The 20,780-nt window shown below is 44.5% G+C and overlaps 2 protein-coding genes across 2 annotated transcripts; one reads left to right on the plus strand and one right to left on the minus strand.

The window, feature by feature from the left end:
• Positions 1-159: 159 nt before the first annotated feature.
• Positions 160-4,640, minus strand: LOC137907102 (zinc finger protein 362-like). Its single transcript, XM_068751414.1, has 8 exons — positions 4,578-4,640; positions 4,123-4,378; positions 3,878-3,982; positions 1,846-2,164; positions 1,009-1,233; positions 766-844; positions 507-665; positions 160-276 (listed from the first exon to the last, which is right to left on the minus strand). Exons 1-8 carry the CDS (start codon positions 4,638-4,640, stop codon positions 160-162), a joined length of 1,323 nt encoding a protein of 440 aa, XP_068607515.1.
• Positions 4,641-7,399: 2,759 nt separating this feature from the next.
• On the plus strand, positions 7,400-14,696 carry si:ch211-112c15.8 (tumor necrosis factor receptor superfamily member 1A). Its single transcript, XM_068751952.1, has 10 exons — positions 7,400-7,414; positions 8,746-8,833; positions 8,914-9,042; positions 10,053-10,173; positions 10,340-10,366; positions 11,341-11,477; positions 11,652-11,819; positions 12,102-12,139; positions 12,603-12,705; positions 14,268-14,696. Exons 1-10 carry the CDS (start codon positions 7,400-7,402, stop codon positions 14,633-14,635), a joined length of 1,194 nt encoding a protein of 397 aa, XP_068608053.1. The 3' UTR covers positions 14,636-14,696.
• The last annotated feature ends 6,084 nt before the right edge of the window (positions 14,697-20,780 follow it).

Consider the following 20,780-nt stretch of genomic DNA (forward strand, 5'->3'; position numbering starts at 1 on the left):
TTTTTGACTGTGTCGAGACGGACGGCGGCAGCTAACTTCACTGAATGCTAATGTCAGCTGTCATAATGCTCATGTAAGCTTTAATGTAGATGGGTGTGGGTGTGCGGGGGCCTCGATGTCCAGCTGCAAGGCTCTGAATCCGACCTGCTGCCGACCGCTTTAGATGAGGGAGATGCGTATGGGGATGCTGGGGGACTCTGTCCTCTGAGGCGACTGGTGGCTCACTAGGTGCTCCACCACTGTGTGTTTGGACATGTGCTTCATAAGGTAGGTCTCCTACAAAGACATGGAGACACACCGGATTAAAAAAAAAAAAGGATTGTTTACCATTTCATATTGTTCAACTTATCTTTGCATTTAAAAAAAAAAAAAGATCACAAATTGGAAACCAGGCTGGTTTTCAAGCCATCTGAACCCGAGCATCATCATACCCTATTATACCATCAAATCGACAGGGGAAACGTGCATAACGACAGACGGCTGGCAAAAAGCTATGGTTTACTCACTGAGGTGTATGCACGGCCGCACATGCTACAGCAATAGGCCTTGGCGTTTTTGATGGCGTGCACCGACAAGTGGATCTGCAATGATGCGGAGTCCGAGTAGGCACGGTAGCAGTTAGGACATTTATAGGGCTTGTCTTTATTGTGCTGCCTCTGGTGCGACTGCGAGAGGAGAAACAGACAGAAGTAGATCCATTTGTTATAGCACAACAAAACCGCGAACCTCCATCGACCGCTATGAAGGGCGCGGCCACGTACTGACCTGGAGGTTAGACAGCTGGGTAAAAGCCTTTTCACATCCAGGGTGAGCACATTTATAAGGCCTGTCACCAGTGTGGATTCTAGAGCGAATGAAGCAGATTAGTGACTTTAAATGACTTGACTTTCGGCCACTAAAGATGAAACCAGGCATGAAAGCAAATCAATATTTTTAGTGTTCAATATCAGCAGCTTCTTTTTTTTTGTTTTCCGTGCACAAACGAGACTTTTCCTGCACGTGTTGTACCTGGTGTGCTGCTGCAGGTGTGAAAGCTGACGGAACGAGTTCTCACAGTAGGAGCAGTGGTAGGGTTTGATCCCCAGGTGGATGCGCAGGTGCTGGGCCAGGTAGGAGGCGTTGGCAAACGTCTTGGAGCAGTGGGGACACTTGTGTGGTTTGGCCTCCGTGTGGGACTTGGAGTGAATCTGCATCTCCGACTTGGTTAAAAAGGTGAGCGGACACACTTTGCATCTTTATGACAGAAAGAGGACATATGGGTTCAGTAATATGATCAGATTGGGCTTATACAGGTCAGGATCAAGTTCAAATATATCATTTACAGCAAAGAAAAATAACAATTATGAATCATAATCCAATATCCAAGCCAGTGTTAAAGAAGTGCAAGTCTTATTTTTATCCTGTTTCATTCAATTAGTTTTTTGCAAGCGTCAGTGTTGATGAATGTTTTCATACTCAAAACAAAAGCAGAGAATCGATTAAGTATGACTATTCGGGCAATAGATAGCGAGACTCGCTGACTCTGAAGTCGCTCGATCCAAATGAAAAGCCAAAACTGAATCGGAATAGAAGAAATGTTCCAGTTAGTCCTGGAGGCAAACATCGATCGGCAGTCCACCAAGTGAAACACTCATCTCATCATACGGAGTGTGTCAAACCGATGTCAGCCAGGAGGAGCACGCTTCAATCACCGTTCTCCAGTGAGGAGCCATCAATCTGTTTTTAGGCCACAATTTAATCTGTGGCGGGACTTTGTATGGTCAGCAGCAAAAAAGGAAATGCCCCCCCTCTATCTGTCTCTGTGTAAACACTCAGATATGGCAGCAACAGCTTCTCTTGCCCAACCTGTAGGTTTTGCCCTCTTTGGGTGCGACAGTAACGCAGCCTTGGTCGGCTAGGATGGGGTACGGCACCACCAGCAGGGGACCGGACGAGTTTTCAGCTTTGATCTTCTTACGTCCTCGGGGTGTTTTAGGTGGAGGGCCCAGGAGTCCAGCCAGGCCTCCAGCTTTCATGTGGTCCATGCCGGGGCCACTGGCCAGCCCAGAGATGATGTTCACAGAGGGGGCCCCGCCCAGGCGGTTGTGGCTGCTGGAGGTCGGAGTCGTGGGGGTCAGAGCCTCTGAGGTGTTGTGGCTGTCGGGTCGGGATGAAGGAGCCAAACCTGCCGATGAAGAAAACAAACAAACAAACATATCAGCACCAGCATCTAGAACAGCGCTACGCAGGACTGCATGGATCCCCATGACAACGTTTAAATAAATGTGTCACAGTTAGAGGTAACAATCCTGAATGTAAAGTTAGAATTAAAACAGGCTTTTAAAATCACACAGCAGCGTCTAAAGCAGACCTGGGCATAGTACGGCCCCAGGGCCGCTTACGGCCCTTTGGGTGACTGACCGGCCCGCGTAAGGCTATTTAGAAATTACAAAATAAACACACTTTCTAATTCTACCTCATGCATGGACTAAAACTGCATTCAGTGACAGTTCACTATGATGTGTCTGTCTTAATGAGCACAAAGACAATGTTGTGATGTATTTAGGATGCTAAGAACCGTCACACAACTTTCCAACAGTATGTTAAACTCAAAATGTGTTTGTGAATGTGTGAAAATGTTCACTAATACGACTCACGTTTATTTTACCATTGTTTTGAGAAATGTTATTGAATAAATTACATTTTTTGTAAGGCAACCTCAATTTTTCATTGCTTAATTATAACATATACTCTTACAAGCTTGTCAAAACAATGCAATTTACTGCTTTTTTTAAAATAAAGAAATACAATTAATATTATGCAGAATTGAGTTCAGCCTCTTGGCCCAGCCCTCCAGAATATTTTCTGTTTCTCATGTGGCCCCATGGAAAAAATAATTGCCCACCCCTGGTCTAAACTGATGGAGTTTGTTTTCTTTGTTTAAAATACTTTAGCTTGCTTACAGTTGCTACTTTGTTTTAAAAAAGGTGCAATATAAATAAAGTTATTATCATTGTCGTTGCTTGGGAAAAGTAGCAAATATCATTCACAGCCGACATGCAGATGTTGTGGAACGGGTTAGCTGTGACCGAATATTTGCTTTCCCAAACGCGCTGCCAGGGCGGGGCCACAGCCTTCGAGGCAGGGCTGGGGGAAATGAGCAAAGATCTAGCGATGCGGACAAAAGCCGAACACCGCCTCAATGCTTTTGTGTTATCTAACTTTACAATGATCCGCCATGTGCCTCCTCCATCAAACTAATACAAAGAGCCCCAAAAGTACAGTCAACACAACACAGACACACAGATCTCAGCCGGAGGGGGGGGGGGGGGGGGGGTAATACCTAAAAAGAAAGCCATGTCCATCGTTTGGGCACATTCTGGTTTCATTGAAGAAAAAAAGAAAAACAACAGTTTTAACAGTGCATTAATTCACATTAACAGTCCACACAAGTTAGCAGAGCTCTGCAGGCAGCAAACAGAACATTCAGAAGAACCGATCCTTCATGAACAGCAATCGAGGCTTGAGATGCTGGAGTCAGATCGCACGGCGCTGGCTGTTGCCGGGTTACCAGATGCTCGTACCGATCCCAGAAACCCAACTGGTGCTTCTCCCAGTGTCGCCACGCCGCTGTTTGGGACTGCTCCCCTTGCATAAAACAGTCTATGTTTGTTTCCCTGCTCTAAGCCCCAGGAGGCGTTTAGTAAAGTGTCATATTTGAAGCGTCACCTCCTCCTCAATCAGCCAACTAATGGGCGTGTAAATATCTCAGTGGTAAATGTAGCCGACACCCAGGAGGAATACGACGCAGACAGCGAGTGCTGCCACTTTAAACAAATGGTGTGAAAACGTTGTCGCTGCTATTCCCCCGTCAACAGACCATAGACTGCTGCAGCACCTGAGCGATGGTTCATCCGGCCAGGCTGCTCGCTGAGCTGTCTCATGTGCCAGTCTTCCCACAGTCCTTTGGCCTTCACTGCCGACTTGTCGTCCATATTTCCATCTGGAAGTTGGCGTTTTAATAAGCGGACAGTTAAACCAGTCTTTACACAGACAGACTTTAAACTTGCTCTGATCACGTTAACGATCATCACACAATGCGAAGCGAAACTATCCGGAGACTGGCCTACAAACAGACCGTACCCGGTCCAGAGCTGGAGGCGGGGCGGGCGTGCAGCGCGACGTCCGGTTGCCCAGATCCCTGTGGCTGCGGGTGGTGGCCCGGCACCTGCTGGGGCTTTGGCACCGACATGCCGTGCTGAGCGCTGCCGTCCGGCGACGATGCGGGCACCAGCAGAGGCTGCTGGGAAGGAGTGGAGGTCGGTGGCAGGTGCAGGGGTCTGATCTTCTCCGCCATCAGCTGCTCCTTGATCTTGTTAATGAGCACCAGGTTATCCAGCTGAAAGGGTTAACGGGTCATGCTCAACAGAAAACAGACACCGTGTGAATGTCATTCACGCCCCCCCCCCCCCCTAAAAAAAAAGACCAGTGCACACAGTACAGGATGCATTTTGGCTTTGTCTACTGTGACACATCCTTGGTGCTGAATGGCAGAAAAGACATCCAACACGGTAATTACACCCCACAAGTGGACTTACCTGCCCCGGCATGGACGGAGGGGGTGGCCAGAAATACGGGTTGTTAAATCGAGGCTCTGCCATCCTGAGACACAATCAAAAGTCAAGTTAAACTTTATTGAGCTGCTAACTTACTCCACATTGGTCACAGTGGGACTAGAGTTAAAGGCGATGGATCTCAAACAGCACATGATCTCGGAACGCAAAGAGTTTCAACATGAAACAAATGTTGGGGGGGGGGGGGCACACTGGGCAGAGAGTTAAAGCGACACACAGGATGACACTGAACTCTTCACTGAGATTTTCTTTGGCCACAAAATACGGCATGCAATAAAAAATAAAATAATAAAAAGCAGTAACATCTAATCTTGCTTTGCAGGAGCCTCTACAATTTTAAGTATCAAAAGGATGAATCCAGTGAGGAATGAGGTTGCTGAGAAATCCAATATGCCTTTGACAATTCACAACTTTTATAGATCAATAATAAATATAAAATCCCAATGATATTTAGCATTGTTATGACATATGAGTAATAAAAAAGTTGGATAAGTATAACAAGACAAACGTAAGCCCACACATGTATAAAGCTTCACCCAAAGGCTGAAGAGAAAGATTTTAAATACGAAACATTTAAACAACACGATTATAACTCTTGTCAACAGCAGTCAAAAACGCAATCCAGTTAAATTATGTCGAAAATATTTATTTATTATATTCAATTATTTTCTTTCTTTCTTTTACCTGAGCTTACCTTCAAGACAATTACAATTATTGGATAAAGATAAATAAAGGCATGCAACAAGGCTCATTTTTTTAAACCCGTGTTGCATTCAAGCTCACCTAAATGATGCGTTCAGTGTCACCATTAAATCAACCGTTCAGCCGGACTAAAGGCACCTTTACGCACGCCAGCCTGACCGCGCATTAGCCGCCTAGCGTGGACATTTAGCCCCCCATTCCTTTTGTCTGACACCGAATTCATGAAAATAAATGGACGTCGCTATAAGATTTCCAGACAAACGCAAATATAACTTTCCGTTCTTTGACTTCTCGGACGCGTCGCCCGGCCCCGTGGAGCCCCGTGGAGCCCCGTGGTTTCCACGCATCGACCCTCCCCGGCGCGACTCAGACATTCTCAGACAGTTTTCTTTAAACATTTCCAGACAAAAGAGAAACAAAAATGGCAGCCTTATTTTTATAAGGCGGGACGCCATATTCTTGCAGACCCCACATTTTTTAGGAGCCTGAACGTCACGTCGCCGTGGATGAGACGCGGCCGACACGAACACAAAGGTGTGTTTATCGCGTCAAAGGCATGAAGGATTGTTTACGGCGAATTGGAGGTTTGAATAGCCCGGCCTCCCCAGCTCTGAAAAAAAAGCTGCCACTTCCTCCACCAGCCCAGCAAAGCCAGCGTGGAAACGAGGCGCAGACTCCGGCTCCACGTCGCGCAGAACCGGTCCAAAATGTGCGCTGCGCTGCGCGCAACCTCTCCACAAACACGCTGCGCCGCCTTCATCAAATCTCACTTTTTCCTCTGCTGCTGTTTTTGGTTTTTTTTTTCATATTCTGCAACTTTTGGACGAATCAAATGACAGCGATTGTATTTTGCGCACGATGCAACACACGTTTAGGACGCAATAATCTCCAACAACGCGCCCTCCGGGGAAGACGCGCACACATTACCTTGCGTCCTGGTTGCAGATTCTCTCTTGAGCACAGCTATCATATAAAACGTTGATGTTCTTTCTGCCTGCCTCTAGTCGCGCCACCGCTTCCGGGTCGCTTTGTTCACTTCTGGGTGCTGCTGCAGGATTCGTGCACACAGCGGGGGGGGGGGGGGCACACTCTGTTAATGTTGCTATGGGGTTTTTTTTTTCTTCTTCTTTCTTTCTTTCTTTCTTTTTTTTTTGCACGATGACCTACTTAGTTCACGTTTATGAGAATCTAAAGAGGCATTTCAGCGTGCGCGTTTGGGGCTGGATTTAGCCAAGGAGACTGCAGGCAGGGGGTGGATGGCTGGATGGCTGGACGGCTGGACGGCTGGATGGCTGGATGGCTGGATGGCTGGATGTAGTTGTTGACACATCATGGCACGGAAACAAGGAAGTGCAGCTGCAACATAAAAACACTGTAGCAGGATCAATAAAGTCGGAGCTCGTTCCTCCGGTCCACAATGAAACCGGCATCGCTGCTGCAACCATAATGTGATGTTAGTGGGCTCAATATCTACATCTGGGGCAGCTGGATTGGTCTTCTTTTGGATCAGCACATTGACATGATGTCACTATGATCATGTGTGGTGATGGCTGGGTGGGGGGGGGTGAGGTTTGTTTTTATTTGGCGTTTCAGCCCCTGAGATCAGGGGTTGGATTTGCCGCCTCTCGTCTTGGTACCTGCGTCTAAATAAAGCTGCACTAAGGACAACGTGCTTTACAAGCCCAGAACGGCTCTCGTGTTTGTCTCACACGTCACACTGGTCCGAGCCACATTGGAGTTTTTGGAAACCAGAAGTGACGAGTGTGTGCGTGTGTGTGTGCGTGTGTGTGTGTGTGACCTCACTGTGTCTCCTGCTCCTTGCATCACTTCTCTAGATTTTTCTGTAGAAGTAACTGACAATTGTGACTCAGAAATTCACACACACACGCACAGAGAGAGAGAGAGAGAGAGAGAGAGAGAGAGGCTTCTTTTATTTGACATATCTTTAAAGGAAATCTACAGATGCTTTGCGTCAGAAAGCCTCATCCTGTCGGTGAATTCAGTGATGACTTCACGGGGTGAGGTGAGAAAACGGTTATCAAGCGCATTCCCGCATCAAGTTAGGCGTCTCATTTCCTTCTGACATGGACTCTCTCTGGGTGAGTTTAATTTCAAATGTTTTTCGGTCGGGTCATCGTAGATGTTAAGGTGTTTCTGTGAGTGGACTCATCACACACACACACTTGTTAAAGGAAGTGCTTCGGGATCAATGAAGTATTTATCGTCTTATCTCAGAAGTGTGCAAGTGAGCATGCCTTTTCAGTTTTGTGTGCTCTTGTTCGGATTCGTTGGTTTGGACACCGTTGGCGACTCCAAGGGAAGAAATGGAAGCCACTTTTTGGGGAGGGTTATAATGTATATAAAAACTGCGTTGAATAAAGCCAAATGGACGAAGTCTCCTGCATAAAAGGCAAAAATGTCTTCAAGCTTTTCCAGTCGACTTCATTCAAAAGGTCAACCATGATCTGGATGACTGAGAATCTTCACAGACTTATTGTCTATCGGTTAAAAATCAGTCATTGTGTTGCAACTTGGCATCTTCTTCTCACTTTGCTTTGGGTTTGTTTGTTGATTGCTGTAAGTCCCTCTACCCCCATCAATCTGCGACCTTCCCTACCTTCTCTTAAACTTGTTCAGAAATCAGCTGCTAGGGTCATCCCTGCTTCAAGGAAACACGATCAGTAAACCATGCATTGGCTTCTCCTTCACTTTTTTATTTTTATCTTCTCTGGTCATTCCAAGAGCGACTCTGGTTTTGTTTACCAGGATTTCAACCGCTAGGAGTTTTTGAAATCAAGTGATAAATCTAAAGCCAGTGGCAGCATGTTGGCACAGTGGTAAGCACTGTTGCCTCGCGGCAAGGAGGTTGCAGGTTCAAATCCAACGTGCAGCTTTTCTGTGTGGAGTTTCCACGTTCTCCCCGTGTCTGCATGGGTTCTCTCTGGGTTCTCCAGCTTCCTCCCACCACCAAAAAACATGCAACTTAGGTCCTTATTGAAAAAGAGAATTAATTATCTTACCTGGTTAAATAAAGGTAAAAAATAATAATAATATTATTAGGGCTGCTTTAGCTTAGCTAGTAAGAGCACCAGTCTCTGGTTATTAAAATCATCATCCTCATCATCAATGTATGGAAGATAAGTTGACACTAACCAAACTTTCTTGGCTCCCTTTTTCTTTTCTTTTTTACTACAGTATGTTTTTAGGTTTATGACCAATGTTGTCTGATGATACAGTTTCTTGTGCTGAATTAGAATTGTCAAAAGAATATGTGAACATCTGAAGATCTGTTTGATGTCAGAGGTATATAGAAAATGTGAAAGCAAAGATGCCAAAAAAATAAAATCATTGTATTTAGTGTACAAAAATACCAACCCAGATGTTCATCCTCCTTTCCATATATGATCATCAAACCTATTCTCACCCATAGGTTTTCCAGTTGGTTCTCGTCTTCCTTTCCAATGCACAAAGTTACCCTGAAGTGGCCAGTGCGGTGTGCCATCCATCGTGCCCGAGGGGTAAGTCGTAACGAGGAACCGTATGCACGGTGTTGCATTACAGCCACTCACTCCTCTCCTTTTATCCACCATTTTCCTAGGATATTATGCAGCGGAGCGATGCACAACTCCAGCAGGGAAATACAGATGTGAAAAATGTAGCAATGGTGAAACGTTCACGGCCGTAAATAACACGGTGGACAAATGCCGATTGTGTGGTCACTGTCGTCGTAAGTGAAACGGATATTTTCTGCCTACGGTACTTGAAAGAATGTGATGGGTAACAATCACCATTAGCTTCTGTTCATGAGATACATTTTAATGTGATGTCACTTTGAAAAGAATATACATCTTTTTGTAGTCAAAATGTTATGTAGATAATAATGAGCATGTTGGTCATTATTTAATTAAGGAGATCCAGGTTACAATGTTGCTAATGTAACCGGGTGATTGTGGTTAATTGGGCAGGCAGGTGTGGGAGGGAGCACCTGTGGGCCATTTACCACTGATTGGGGGGGCGTATATAGGTGCTTCCCCTCCCTCTTTCCAGGTTCCTCATTTGTGTTTTCCCCGTCTCGAAGGCAGGTTGGTCGTAGACCGTCACTGCTTGTCTCTCCTTCTCATTTGTTAGCTTTGTCTTTCCTTTTTCTTTTGCTAGTTTTGTTCATAGAGTGTTTTTAAGGAAGTTTTTAGAGCGTTAAATAAATATTTTGAGTTCCTAATGCCGTGCTGGTCATCACTGTGAGCGGACCTGTGGGTGGGGAAACCCGCTGAAACGTGCTGGGGACCAACGGAGCGAATTAAATAGATCTTTAGGTTGCAAGTCCTAAAGTGGCGTTGTCGGCAAAGGTCGGACCGTTCGGCCCCATATTCCCAATGCCACGCTTAGCAACATGTGAGTGCATAAACACCCCCCCCCCCCCCCCCGGATTGAACTATGATTTTAAAGGAGCTGTAAAGGGATCGTTACAATCTATAAGTAATAGTGGTTCTTTCCAGGGCTGAGTTCCTGCTGTGATTTAGATGTGTTGTGTTTGGCTGTGAGTTCTTGTTGTGATTTAGATGTGTTGTGATTGGCTGTGAGTTCCTGCTGTGATTTAGATGTGTTGTGATTGGCTGTGAGTTCTTGTTGTGATTTAGATGTGTTGTGATTGGCTGTGAGTTCCTGCTGTGATTTAGATGTGTTGTGATTGGCTGTGAGTTCCTGCTGTGATTTAGATGTGTTGTGATTTTCTCCCAGATTATGAGGTGGTGAAAAGACCTTGCACATCCCAAAGTGAGGTGGTTTGTGAATGCAGAGAAGGATACTACTACGACGCAAATGCACTTTGTCGACAATGCCCCAGTAAAACTTACGGTAAGTGAAGACAAGTGGAGGAAAATGGCTGAAGTTGATATTTACATCTACCATATCAATTGATTGATTGATTGATTGATCCCTGCCTTAGTTAATATAAGGGAATACAAGCATGTAGAATTTGTGAAATTCTCAAAATCACCCTCGCATGTTCTTTCAGGGCTTGACAGCGAAATGGAGAACAAGAATTATCAAAGGTGGGAGATCTTCCAATATGACAGATGAGAACTCAGCCATGTTTAGATCTGTAGGTTTTTGTGACAGAGTGGAGAATGCAGAAAGAACTTCAGCATCAATCATTAAATCTGTTAGTCGTTTAATTAATCTGCAATAATTCTGACAATTGAATGTCTGAGTAGATAATTCAGCGATTGGCTGACATCTGCTTCTAGAATATTAACAGTGGGATCTTTTATTTTGTCAAATATTTTACATTGAACAATTTCGGATTTTTAACCGTTTTGGAACAAAATTATACAATTTAATAGACTATGTGGTAAACGTCTTGCAGGATGAAGTCAGGAGGTATGCTGCCTTGGTTGTTGTCCCCCCCCCCCCCCCCCCCCCCCGCACACACACACACACACACACACACAAACACACACAAATGTCTTTGACATTTCCTGTGGTTTTCGAGAGGTCTTGCACCTGTGCTGACAATGGGAGCGGATGTTCAAGTTTCGGCACAAAGGCAGTGTTATCAATATTGCTAGCCTTTACGGATTTATTGCTTTGACAGACTCATAGTGCAGCAGGAAAGTTTGCTGTAATAATCCATCTCTGATGATGCAGGTCATTGAAATACATTTTTCTAATATGCTGTTAATGTACGTAATGGAGCTCGAGGCCACACCTGCCTGAAAATGCCCAATCCTGGCAGATCTTGGTTTGCAAGCTGCAGGCAAGGATCTGGTTAGCACTTGGATGGGAATCCCAGGTGTTGTGAGCATGGCCATGGGAACAAATGGGGGGGGGGGGGGGGGCAATAAGGAACTTCAAGCTGAAACGACACGCATGACAATGTTGACCTGGAGCTTTAAAAGAGGCACTGACAGGAGCAAATACACCACAAGCTTCTGGTAACCAGTAACGATTAACTTGTGAAGGACGCAGGTGTTAAACCCGATCAATTTATAAATACTGTACATAAATAAAACACTCTGTTTTTCAGATGTTTGGAGAATTCTTCTTGTCGGAGGACGTGCAGATTAACAGTGTTGCGCTCCTCCATTTCTACAACATCAACATCCGTGCCTACGACTGGAGCGGCAACCAACATGCTGAATCCGGTTGTGGATCCAGTTCCAGGTTACTGTTAGTCCTCGGGGTGCTGTAAACAGGCCTCATGCGCCCGCCATACGCCGCTATGATACCGGCTGAATGTCTGTTTTAGCTTTAAATCAGGTTATCTTTGGGATCATTCGTGTTTTCCTACTGTTGGTAGAGCGGTGAAATAACGTCGGTGTTTCCTTGTTTCTGCAGCAGTGAACCAAACCGCCTGGTTCTGCCTCTCTGGGGCGCTGGTGATATTTCTGGGGCTCTTATGGCTCCTGTTATTCTTCAATAGAAAAGCCATCACATGTCCATGTTGTCCCTGCTGGAGTGCGAAAAGACACCTGCAGTCCCCAAATGAGGACCCCGATTTCCATGGTAACCATGATGGAATTAACTTAATATATAAAATTACGGAAGCCAGTACTACAACTCTTTTTTATTGAGGTTGTTTTTAGATGAAGGGTATGTGCTATAATGCAAGATTTAAAATCGCATTGTTTCCTGTTGAAGTGTGCATATAGCATGCAAGATTAACAGACTTTCATCAGCACATTTACATTTATGTATCAAAATAAAAGCACTTATTTTCTGAAATTGCACTTTGTGAACATATTCAAGCAGGAAGCTCACTGACAATATCCTCTTTCCTCTGAACAGTCCAATGCAGTCAAGGAGGCAACGATCTAACCACACTGGTATGTGTTCAGTTTCATAACGTTTGCGTTTTGTCGAGATAAAGATAGCGATGGACTGTAGGTGGAGAGTTCCTGTCACAAACATGTCAGACAGGATCCCTAAAGAGCCACTCAAGCAAAGGTCAAACGTAGATCACAGACGGTAACCAAAATGAAATAATACAAATTATAAAGGTGAATGCTCAATGCTGGTGGATTGTTCTCAATGCTCTGCTCGGTAAACAGTTTGCTGCTACAGATGTTTTTTGTTGCTTTTTTTCCTGCTTTACACAATGTCAGTCACTGTTAGAGTTCTATGCAATTTTATTTTTATTGTGATTGTGACCGTCACCTGCTGGCAGACTAGCCTTATTTATATTTTATTCGTTTTATTTCCTGCTTTCCGCCGTAGAGGGCTTGTGCACGCCACAGTGAAACATACAACACGGACAAACTGTTTTCACTGTCTTTTATCCCCATCAAGACATTTAAAATGTCAGAGGAAAGCCTTGCGATGGACGTCAGTCAGCATCCAGGTACACCCGAGCATCCGGCTTACATCACTCATCTCCTGCCAGTTCCTGAGGGTAAGAGTCAGCACTCGTTGCCCTGGTGACTAGTCAATGCAGCAGTGTTTTCTCCAATAATTATTCAGAATTACCGGTAGTTATAATTAATTGCTGATATTTTGTAATTTCAGTAGTAAATAAAGCATGCATTTTAATTTTACTTAAATATCAGAGATACAATGCACACATTAAATATTGTGGCAAGGATTGTGGATTTATAAAGTTTACATTCATTCGTCAAATAAAAAATATTTTGGAGTTTAAAGCAAACTATTAAGGGTGCCTCTGCAAAGTCAGAAAGTGTAAGTAGAAAAACACCTTGAAGTTGTTGTGGAATCAAGACTTCTTTGTGAGCAATATAGATACTTCATGTTTTAGGTGGGTGAGAGAAACTGGTCTGTTTAAGGATCGGAAAAACTACATCAAAAGCCGATTTGAAGAAAAAAGTGGAGTCGCAGATTATTTTTTGCAAATTCAGAAGTGAGTTGAAGCAAATTAGGAATCAATTATAAATGGATGTAATATACCTGGTTTGTTCTGAGAAATGATCAGCTCTCTGAAATGACGCACTCTTTGACCTCAAAAAATGTGTCATCCCGGAAAATTTAAATTAGGTCAAAAAGTGAAAGTAAAACATAAAGTTTATGACAGAGGAGACAGAGAGCATTACTTCATGTTGCCAATTTAGATTTTACAATAAAAAACAAATAGATAAATGTATTACTGTATAAACTGAAATTTACATGACTATCAATACCGCTCAAACTTGGGAGCAGTGAAGGAAAGAGAAAAACGAGTTGGTCAATTCGATGGCGTCAAACAGGATCTTTATTTAGAATGATACAGACCAAACTCAAACAAACCTGAAATCCCTGCATTGTGTTTGAAAGATTTAGAAGAACTCTCAAACCAGCAACAGCAAAAGATTTAGTGTCTTTGTCAAGAGTACTTCAATATAGTACTAGCTGCACTAAATGTCTCATGGAGGAAACATGACTTTGTGCCATGTGATTACTAAATGCAGTACATCATCATCATCATCATCATCCTTGTTTTCATATTGAGAGGAACGATCTTTTCATCTCTGCCTTTTCAGCAAGCTATTATCACTGATCGGCTCTGTGGCCGACAGTGTGGAGGTGGAAGCGGGGAAACAGGACGTTCTCACTTGCTCTCATCAGCCTTTACTGCAGCATTAGGGGAAATGGAAAATCAGATTGTGAAAGTGTGTCACTAATCTGTCCACAATGTGCATCCTAGTGCATCATGCTGAAGCGGCATGGAAATCAGTTCAAATTATTCTCTTTTATTTGTGAATTTCTCTTTTATTTGCAATTAATAAAGTGTAATTTGTTTTGTATAGAGTGCCTCTGCAGCATGCTATATCTTTATGACCTTTATCTGAATGTGTCTGGTCTTACATTGGACTTGAAAACAGGCGTTTACTGTTTCAAAAGAATGCTTCTTTTGATTTGATGCAGTGGATCGGCAGCCGATGGACTGGCAGCAGCTGACCATTAACGTGGCAAGTTTTCAGTTTTACTCATACAACACCTGCTTCTTCTCCTTCCTCCATCCAGCTGCCAGACCAGACAAGCAGCCAGAGCGCTGGCCGGCCACCGTCCTTTACGCCATCATCAAGGAGGTGCCCTTACGTAGGTGGAAGGAGTTCTTGCGTCTGCTCGCCGTGGCGGATCAACAGCTGGAGCGCTTTGAGCTGGAGGCCGGTTTAGGAGTGGGCTCCATGGAAAGGCAGTACCAGATGCTGAAGTTCTGGAGCCAGAGCTCCTCTGCAAGCATGGATGCGATTTTCTCTGCCTTGCACTCCATGGATTTATCAGGTTGTGCTCAGCAGCTGCAGGACAGCTTGGAGAAGCTGCATTGGAGATGGGAGCAGCAGCGAGGATTTACTGACCATGTTTTTAGCGGTGGAATTCAGGACTCCTGAGGCTCGACAGGAAGATGCTGCGCTGACATCCCAATGAGAGACAGTCACACTTAAGCCCGGGATAACAGTGAATAAGACGAGGAACTAGAACAGATGTGTTAATATCACAAATGAAATGACACATATCTATATGTCTGGCTAATAGTTAAACGGAGTCATGGGGTCAGTGGAGATCTGGACGGGCCCAACAACTGGAGTATTTTCTCTTTACCTACTACTTTTATATGTTAAATATAATTTAATTAATGCACTCATGACATTTATATAATATTGCATGTCCATTCTTTAGTTTTAATTTAACATAATTTTATTTTACGCACGTGAAATACAGAATGCGCGTTAACAAATGAATGGACTGCTCGTGGTGTGGAGTCACTCACAGAACTGAAGCGTGGATTATTGCATGAACACTTCAAATGCATGTGGCCACGGTAACACAAGCTTCTGTTTGAGGACATCATGACCTGTTAATACTCAGACGGGACTGTAGTAATTTAGGAGAAAGAAGGTATAAAAAAAAATATTAGGGAAAATCCCCTCCCTTTAAATGCATTGATCCAATGCCCTTTAATCACAGCTTACTGAAAATGTAGATGTACACAAGTCCATTAATGTGCATGTGAGTGAAGACTCCACAGGAAGTGGTGAAGAAAAGCTTCCTCATTTGAATTCTAACAGAGTTGGTGCTTGGCTTGTCGGTGTTGTATTTCAGAGTGGAGACTGCTTCAGTCTGAGTGTATAGTATTAACTGTGTTAACATGGATGTGCACATTTATAATGTGAGAACGGCACTGCTGGAGAGCATTTCACTGTTTCCATATTGAGAAAAAAAGTATTGTGTGTATATATATATAATTTGTCCTGTAGATTTTTGTTGAGCACTCTTGCAAGAAAAGAAAAATGAAATCCCCACAGGATGTCACATTTTCAGGTTCCTGCAAATAAATGATGTCAATGTGTGGTTGGCTGGGTTTTCCCTGACCACACTTTTTCCATCTAAAGTTATACTTTCCTTTTGTGAAGACTTTTTTTTTTTACGCATTAGCTCTTATTGAGTTGGACTTTCTACATATTGTTGAATGTTTTACTATGAATCTGAACTTTTTGGGTTTGAACCTCAATACATATGTACACTGCACATATATGATTTATATTTAATGTGTTATTTGTGTTACTCAATGGCAAACGCACAGATGCATTTGCCATGGACCTGTATGAGAGAACCACAGCCCTGTGCCACACCCACAGTATCCCTGAATAGTTACATTACAATAGTAATGTGTTATTATTGCAAAATGAACCCAAGAAGTATATTTCATAATGTGTCACAGCTTGAGGCAGGCCTGTATTTTTCCACACACTAACTTCTGTCTTCCAGATCGTTCCCCTGCAATCACCGACTGACAGATTGTTGATTTCTGTCCAAAAAGAAGAAGAACAACAAAATGACTCTTGTTTTGAAAGTCGGACTTAGTCCTTTCGAAGTAAATGTTTGATGGCTGCTGGCATGACCGCATGGTGTCGCTGGTTCTGTGAACTTTCCCATGAGCACGAGCGTTTGTGGTTTCCATTGGCAACCGGACCCGCGCGCACAAGAACAGCAGCTGTGTGGGGATTGTCCCGAGGACGCCAGAGACTAAAGGATATTTCCACGGGAAGTTGTTCCATTTGACACAGACTTTTAAAATGTGTGGGGTTTTTTTTTTTTACGACCAGCCAAACAGTGTTGCCCTGGAAACCGAGAGACTAGACAGAGCTATTGAATTGCTAAATTAGGGCCCCGGTTTGGTTTGGTTCAGTTGCATTACAGGAAATGAACTGGCCGCATCGGTGAGTCCTTTTTCTGGACAACTTCAAAAATTAAAGTGCAGTTTTTTCACATGTGGTCGCAAAATGTGTGTTTGTGTGTGTGTGTGTGTTGGGGGGTGGGGGTGCATGTGTGTGTATATAATACATATTATATATAATATTTATAAATATGCACACACTCATATATTATCTATCTATCTGATTATGTGTGTTATCACAATTTTCTAACTAGGTTGTGCCATACATATTTCATGTTTTGAGAAATGCCTATTTTTGATGCAATATGCCTCTTATTGATAATTGTGCCATATAACTTAATTTAAAGTTTAAAAAAAACCTGGAACCAGAAACTGCTTTTCTGTTTTTACAGGTCACTGAAGGCGATGCCACTGTGAACAGTTGAAACGAGAACATCCACCAGAGATAATGACTGCTGTTGTCCGACCCGACATCGATGTTTTAGAGCTCTGTCGGCAAGGAGACAAGTTACTTGATGCTGGAGAACGTGAACGGGCCACCTCCCTCTACATGTCTGGCTTCCGGTGTCATGCTGCAGCCACCGTGTCCCACATGCGGATAAAAAAGTCCAACCTTGGTGGGGTGATCGCTACTCTGGAAGGCTGGCTTGATGGTCATTGCGAGAGCCAACCCAATGCGAGCATTAATAAGGGTCTCGCTGCAGTGTTCCTGTCCACTCTCTGCCCCAACAATCTGTCAGCAACAATTTTCAAGATGGAGTCTCTTCTGCAGAATGGTGGACAAGGCTGCGAGGAGATATTTGCTCGCTGCAATGCTCTGCTTGATCGCAAGCAGTATCCTCATCCACAAGGAGCAGCCGTCATGTTGCTGGAGATAACTCGGGCCCTGGCCTGCTTGATCACGGACCCTCACGGCATCAAGGGTCTGAAGCTTTACCTCAAGGCCTACCAGAGAAACAATGCTGAAACCATCACACTGGTTAAGAGCAGACAAGCTCAGCACCTCCCCAGAATAGTGAAGGCCTTTACAGACCAAATATTGCTTATGCATCCTTCTCTAATGTTTGACAGCATTTGTGCAGAGGCCACAAAAGACAAGGACGCGCTGCATGAAGAGGCTTCTTCTGCAGTTCTAGAGTTTTTGTCAGACATCTCACCTGGTAATAGAGAGGTTCGGGCGCTTCGGGCAGGCTATTTGTTTTTGACAGGCAGGTTTCGAGACAGTGTGGAGGCGTACTCTGCTCTCCTACCTCACAGTGACTGTCAGAAAATACCAGCGAGTACTACAGAGATGTCCTTCCAGGACTCCCCCGAGAGGAGCGCTGGACTCTTAATTGGAAGAGCAGCTGCCGCCTTGTCAGCAGGTGGACAGACGACAGAGGCGTGCAGGGATCTTGGAGAGGCATTTAAGATTCACCCGGCAACTGCCCGCCTTTATTTCCAAAGGCTATTCACGGATCACGGAACGGGGTCGGCTGCTCGTAACCACCTCCGTCAGCAGGCAGAGGGGGGCCTGGCCGGCTACAGAGAACGGGCCCTCACCCGTCCAGACCTGCGCTCCGATGAAGGAGTTGAACTCCTGGACCCAGTGATCGCCCAGTTACGTGCTTTGTGCCATTTAGAGTCTAACGGGGGGGACAGGGGGTTGCGTGTGAGGCTGGCTGACTGTCTTCTCCTCAGAGGGGAACACAAAGAGGCCCTCTCAATCTGTAGCCAGTTAGCCGCTGCCAGAGCTCAGCAAAGCTACCAAAACACCGTACAGGTTCTTCGTGGATATGCTAGACTTTTCACTAATGACCACCAGGGCTCTTTAGAAGACTTCCAGGCTGTAATTGAGCACGAGGCCCCCCACCCATCCAGCTGTGTGCGGGCGCTTTGTGGCAGAGGACTTCTGCGAATGCTGAATGGCTCAAGCTACCTCTCGGCTCTAGACTACGCGACGGCCAGCGCGCTGCAGCCGCAGGAGACGGCCCTGACCGTTCGCTGCTTGGTGCCGTGGAACTACCGGGGGCTGCTGATGACTGTTTTGCTGGAGCAGGGGCGGGTCATGCTTGAGGGGACTGGAGAGCATGAATCCAAGTCCAATTCCACTGGAGACCCTGAGCAGCCCCAGAAAGGGAATAAGCCGGAGGTCCCATCCAAAAGACACAGCCACAGATCGGGGTAGGATTTTCATCTGCAGTTTACTCAACTGGCCTCTTGTGGAAGGCAATTTTTGCACAGTAGGGTTGGTATTGGGAATACTGACTCATTGCTATAGTTTATAACATCTACATATCAGTAGGTCAAACATTTGAGGTGATAAACTCGTATTTTTTTAATAATACACATTAAAATCAGAAGAATGCCGGTTTTTAGCTTATTGATTTAAACGTTTGGTTGAAGCTCAAGGCAGTCATTTACACAGTTCAGTTTCTGATCTCTGGCCTTTATTTTGGTTTAGCTGTTGAATGGATCTTTTTCTTCTTGTTGCTCATTTCTCTGCTCCCTGATTTAGGACTCCTGCCGGGGTTCAGTCTCTGGCTATGCTTCTCATGGAGCTCCAGGCCGGTGCCGATGGGCCTCAGATTCTGGCAGCAGACGCTCTGTATCAGCTTGGTCGTGTGGAGGAGGCCTACCGGTTGTTACTTTCTATTGGATCTACCAGTCCTCGGGCACCAGTGCTGGCCCGTCTCGCCCTGCTGCAGCTGCACAGAGGCTTTCTTTATGACACCAATCAGGTTTGTACGGTTTGAGGCCAACAATGCCACCATTCTTAAAGTATCTCGGCAGTGTTCTCACCTAATCAAAGTTATTTGATTTCCTCACAGCTGCTGAAAAAGCTCATACAATGCAGCGATACAAGTTGCTTGCGCCCCCTGTTGGCAATAGCACAAGAGAAGGATCGCGCCCTGCTGCAGGCGCACTGTCACTGTGCTGCAAAACGCATCCTCGAGGGCACACGAGAGGAGAGGGTCGTCAGGGAGGCAGTGGCGTATCTCTCCATCGCAATCATGGCGTCGGGTGACTACAATCATTCCGAGCAGTTTCTTTTAAGGACCTGCTCAGTCTGTGAATGTTGTCTATGGGATTATTATTATTATAATGATTTTATAGACTATTTAGATCAGGCAAGAATAGAAATATATAATTTCTCCTGTATGGAAACCCAAAAGATTCATTATTAAATAAATAAAAGCATAATTTTGAAATAGATACCATGTTCCAAGTCCATATCCATACTCCTGTGTTTAAGTTTACTGAGGTGTAAGAACAGATTTAATCATGATACTGACACTGATTCAATTATTTTAGTTCCTGTCTGTCTTTGTAGTTTAGGCAAAGCTCAATCTCAACTAACAGTGAGGCCTCCAAAAAGTAATTATAGTGAAGCTGTGACATTAATTGATTTCTCAATTTTAAGATGTTTTGTTCATTTCTCATTTGGGTTGTTGTTAAATCTATAGGGGAAGATTAAAGAGAAGAAGCTTTGGTTCTGCCTGGAGCAGCGACCACAGAGCAGGCAGAGTGGTGTTGTTTAATATTAATGTTGCAGATGTTGTGAAACCAATCAAACCTTGTATTTCTAAAGGTGGCGAGGCAGCAGAATCGTTGATGGAGAGAGGAAAGTGTTATGTCCTACTTGGCCAACGGAAGACAGCCATCTTTGATTTCAGTGCCATTCTGAGGGAGCATCCAAAACACGTTGCCGCTCTCTGTGGACGAGGCTTTACGTATCTCATGTTGAACCAACAAAAGGTACTCGTGGCTTCAAACACGGTCACAACAAGTTGTATCCACTAATTGAATCAGTCTGTTCCTTGTCTCCAAGGCACTGGGAAGTAACCAGTATAACCAGTATGATGATTCTTTTGACTAACTAAATAAAATATGCTGACGATGATTAGGATCTCTCGGGGTTGAATGTTGTTTTCTTGGATACAATAAATTTAAATGCAAAATTCTAATTGCTTTCTCGCCTTAGGAGTGCATTCATGATATCCTGGCAGCACTTCAATTAAACACCGGCGTAGTCACAAACGACATCCTATCACTTAAGGACAAGGCACGGAGGCTGGTCTGTGATTGGCTGCACCAGGTCTGTCGGAGCAATCTGTCAGACATCCTGGCTGGTTATGCCGTCCCCTGCTCTGAAGAGCGGCTCAGGGAGGCGTTTATAATTAGTGGAGCTCTGATGAAGACAGACTGCAGAGACCCCAGATGGCATCTTCTGTATGTGGACATCCTGTTAGCAAATGGCAAGACGCACTCTTTCTAGAATTCTTTGGTGTTGCTGGAAATGGTCCAGCTAAAAGATGATTTTATTTTTAAGGGTTTCCGGCATTTCCACTTAAATACATTTTAGCCATTGAATGGTG

This window comes from Brachionichthys hirsutus, chromosome 2 (assembly GCF_040956055.1).
Source record: "Brachionichthys hirsutus isolate HB-005 chromosome 2, CSIRO-AGI_Bhir_v1, whole genome shotgun sequence".
Lineage (NCBI taxonomy): Eukaryota > Metazoa > Chordata > Actinopteri > Lophiiformes > Brachionichthyidae > Brachionichthys > Brachionichthys hirsutus.

What these genes read in the sequence shown, in the direction of transcription:
- LOC137907102 (XM_068751414.1), bottom strand. Translation starts at nt 4,640, where the DNA reads ATGGCAGAGCCTCGATTTAACAACCCGTATTTCTGGCCACCCCCTCCG. An exon ending in AAAGAGGGCAAAACCTACAG is followed by an intron (nt 1,234 to 1,845) that starts GTTGGGCAAGAG and finishes TCTGTCATAAAG; the next exon opens with ATGCAAAGTGTGTCCGCTCA. An exon ending in CCCAGCTGTCTAACCTCCAG is followed by an intron (nt 666 to 765) that starts GTCAGTACGTGG and finishes CTCCTCTCGCAG; the next exon opens with TCGCACCAGAGGCAGCACAA.
- si:ch211-112c15.8 (XM_068751952.1), top strand. An exon ending in ATTGTGTGGTCACTGTCGTC is followed by an intron (nt 9,043 to 10,052) that starts GTAAGTGAAACG and finishes ATTTTCTCCCAG; the next exon opens with ATTATGAGGTGGTGAAAAGA. An exon ending in GGTTGTGGATCCAGTTCCAG is followed by an intron (nt 11,478 to 11,651) that starts GTTACTGTTAGT and finishes TTGTTTCTGCAG; the next exon opens with CAGTGAACCAAACCGCCTGG.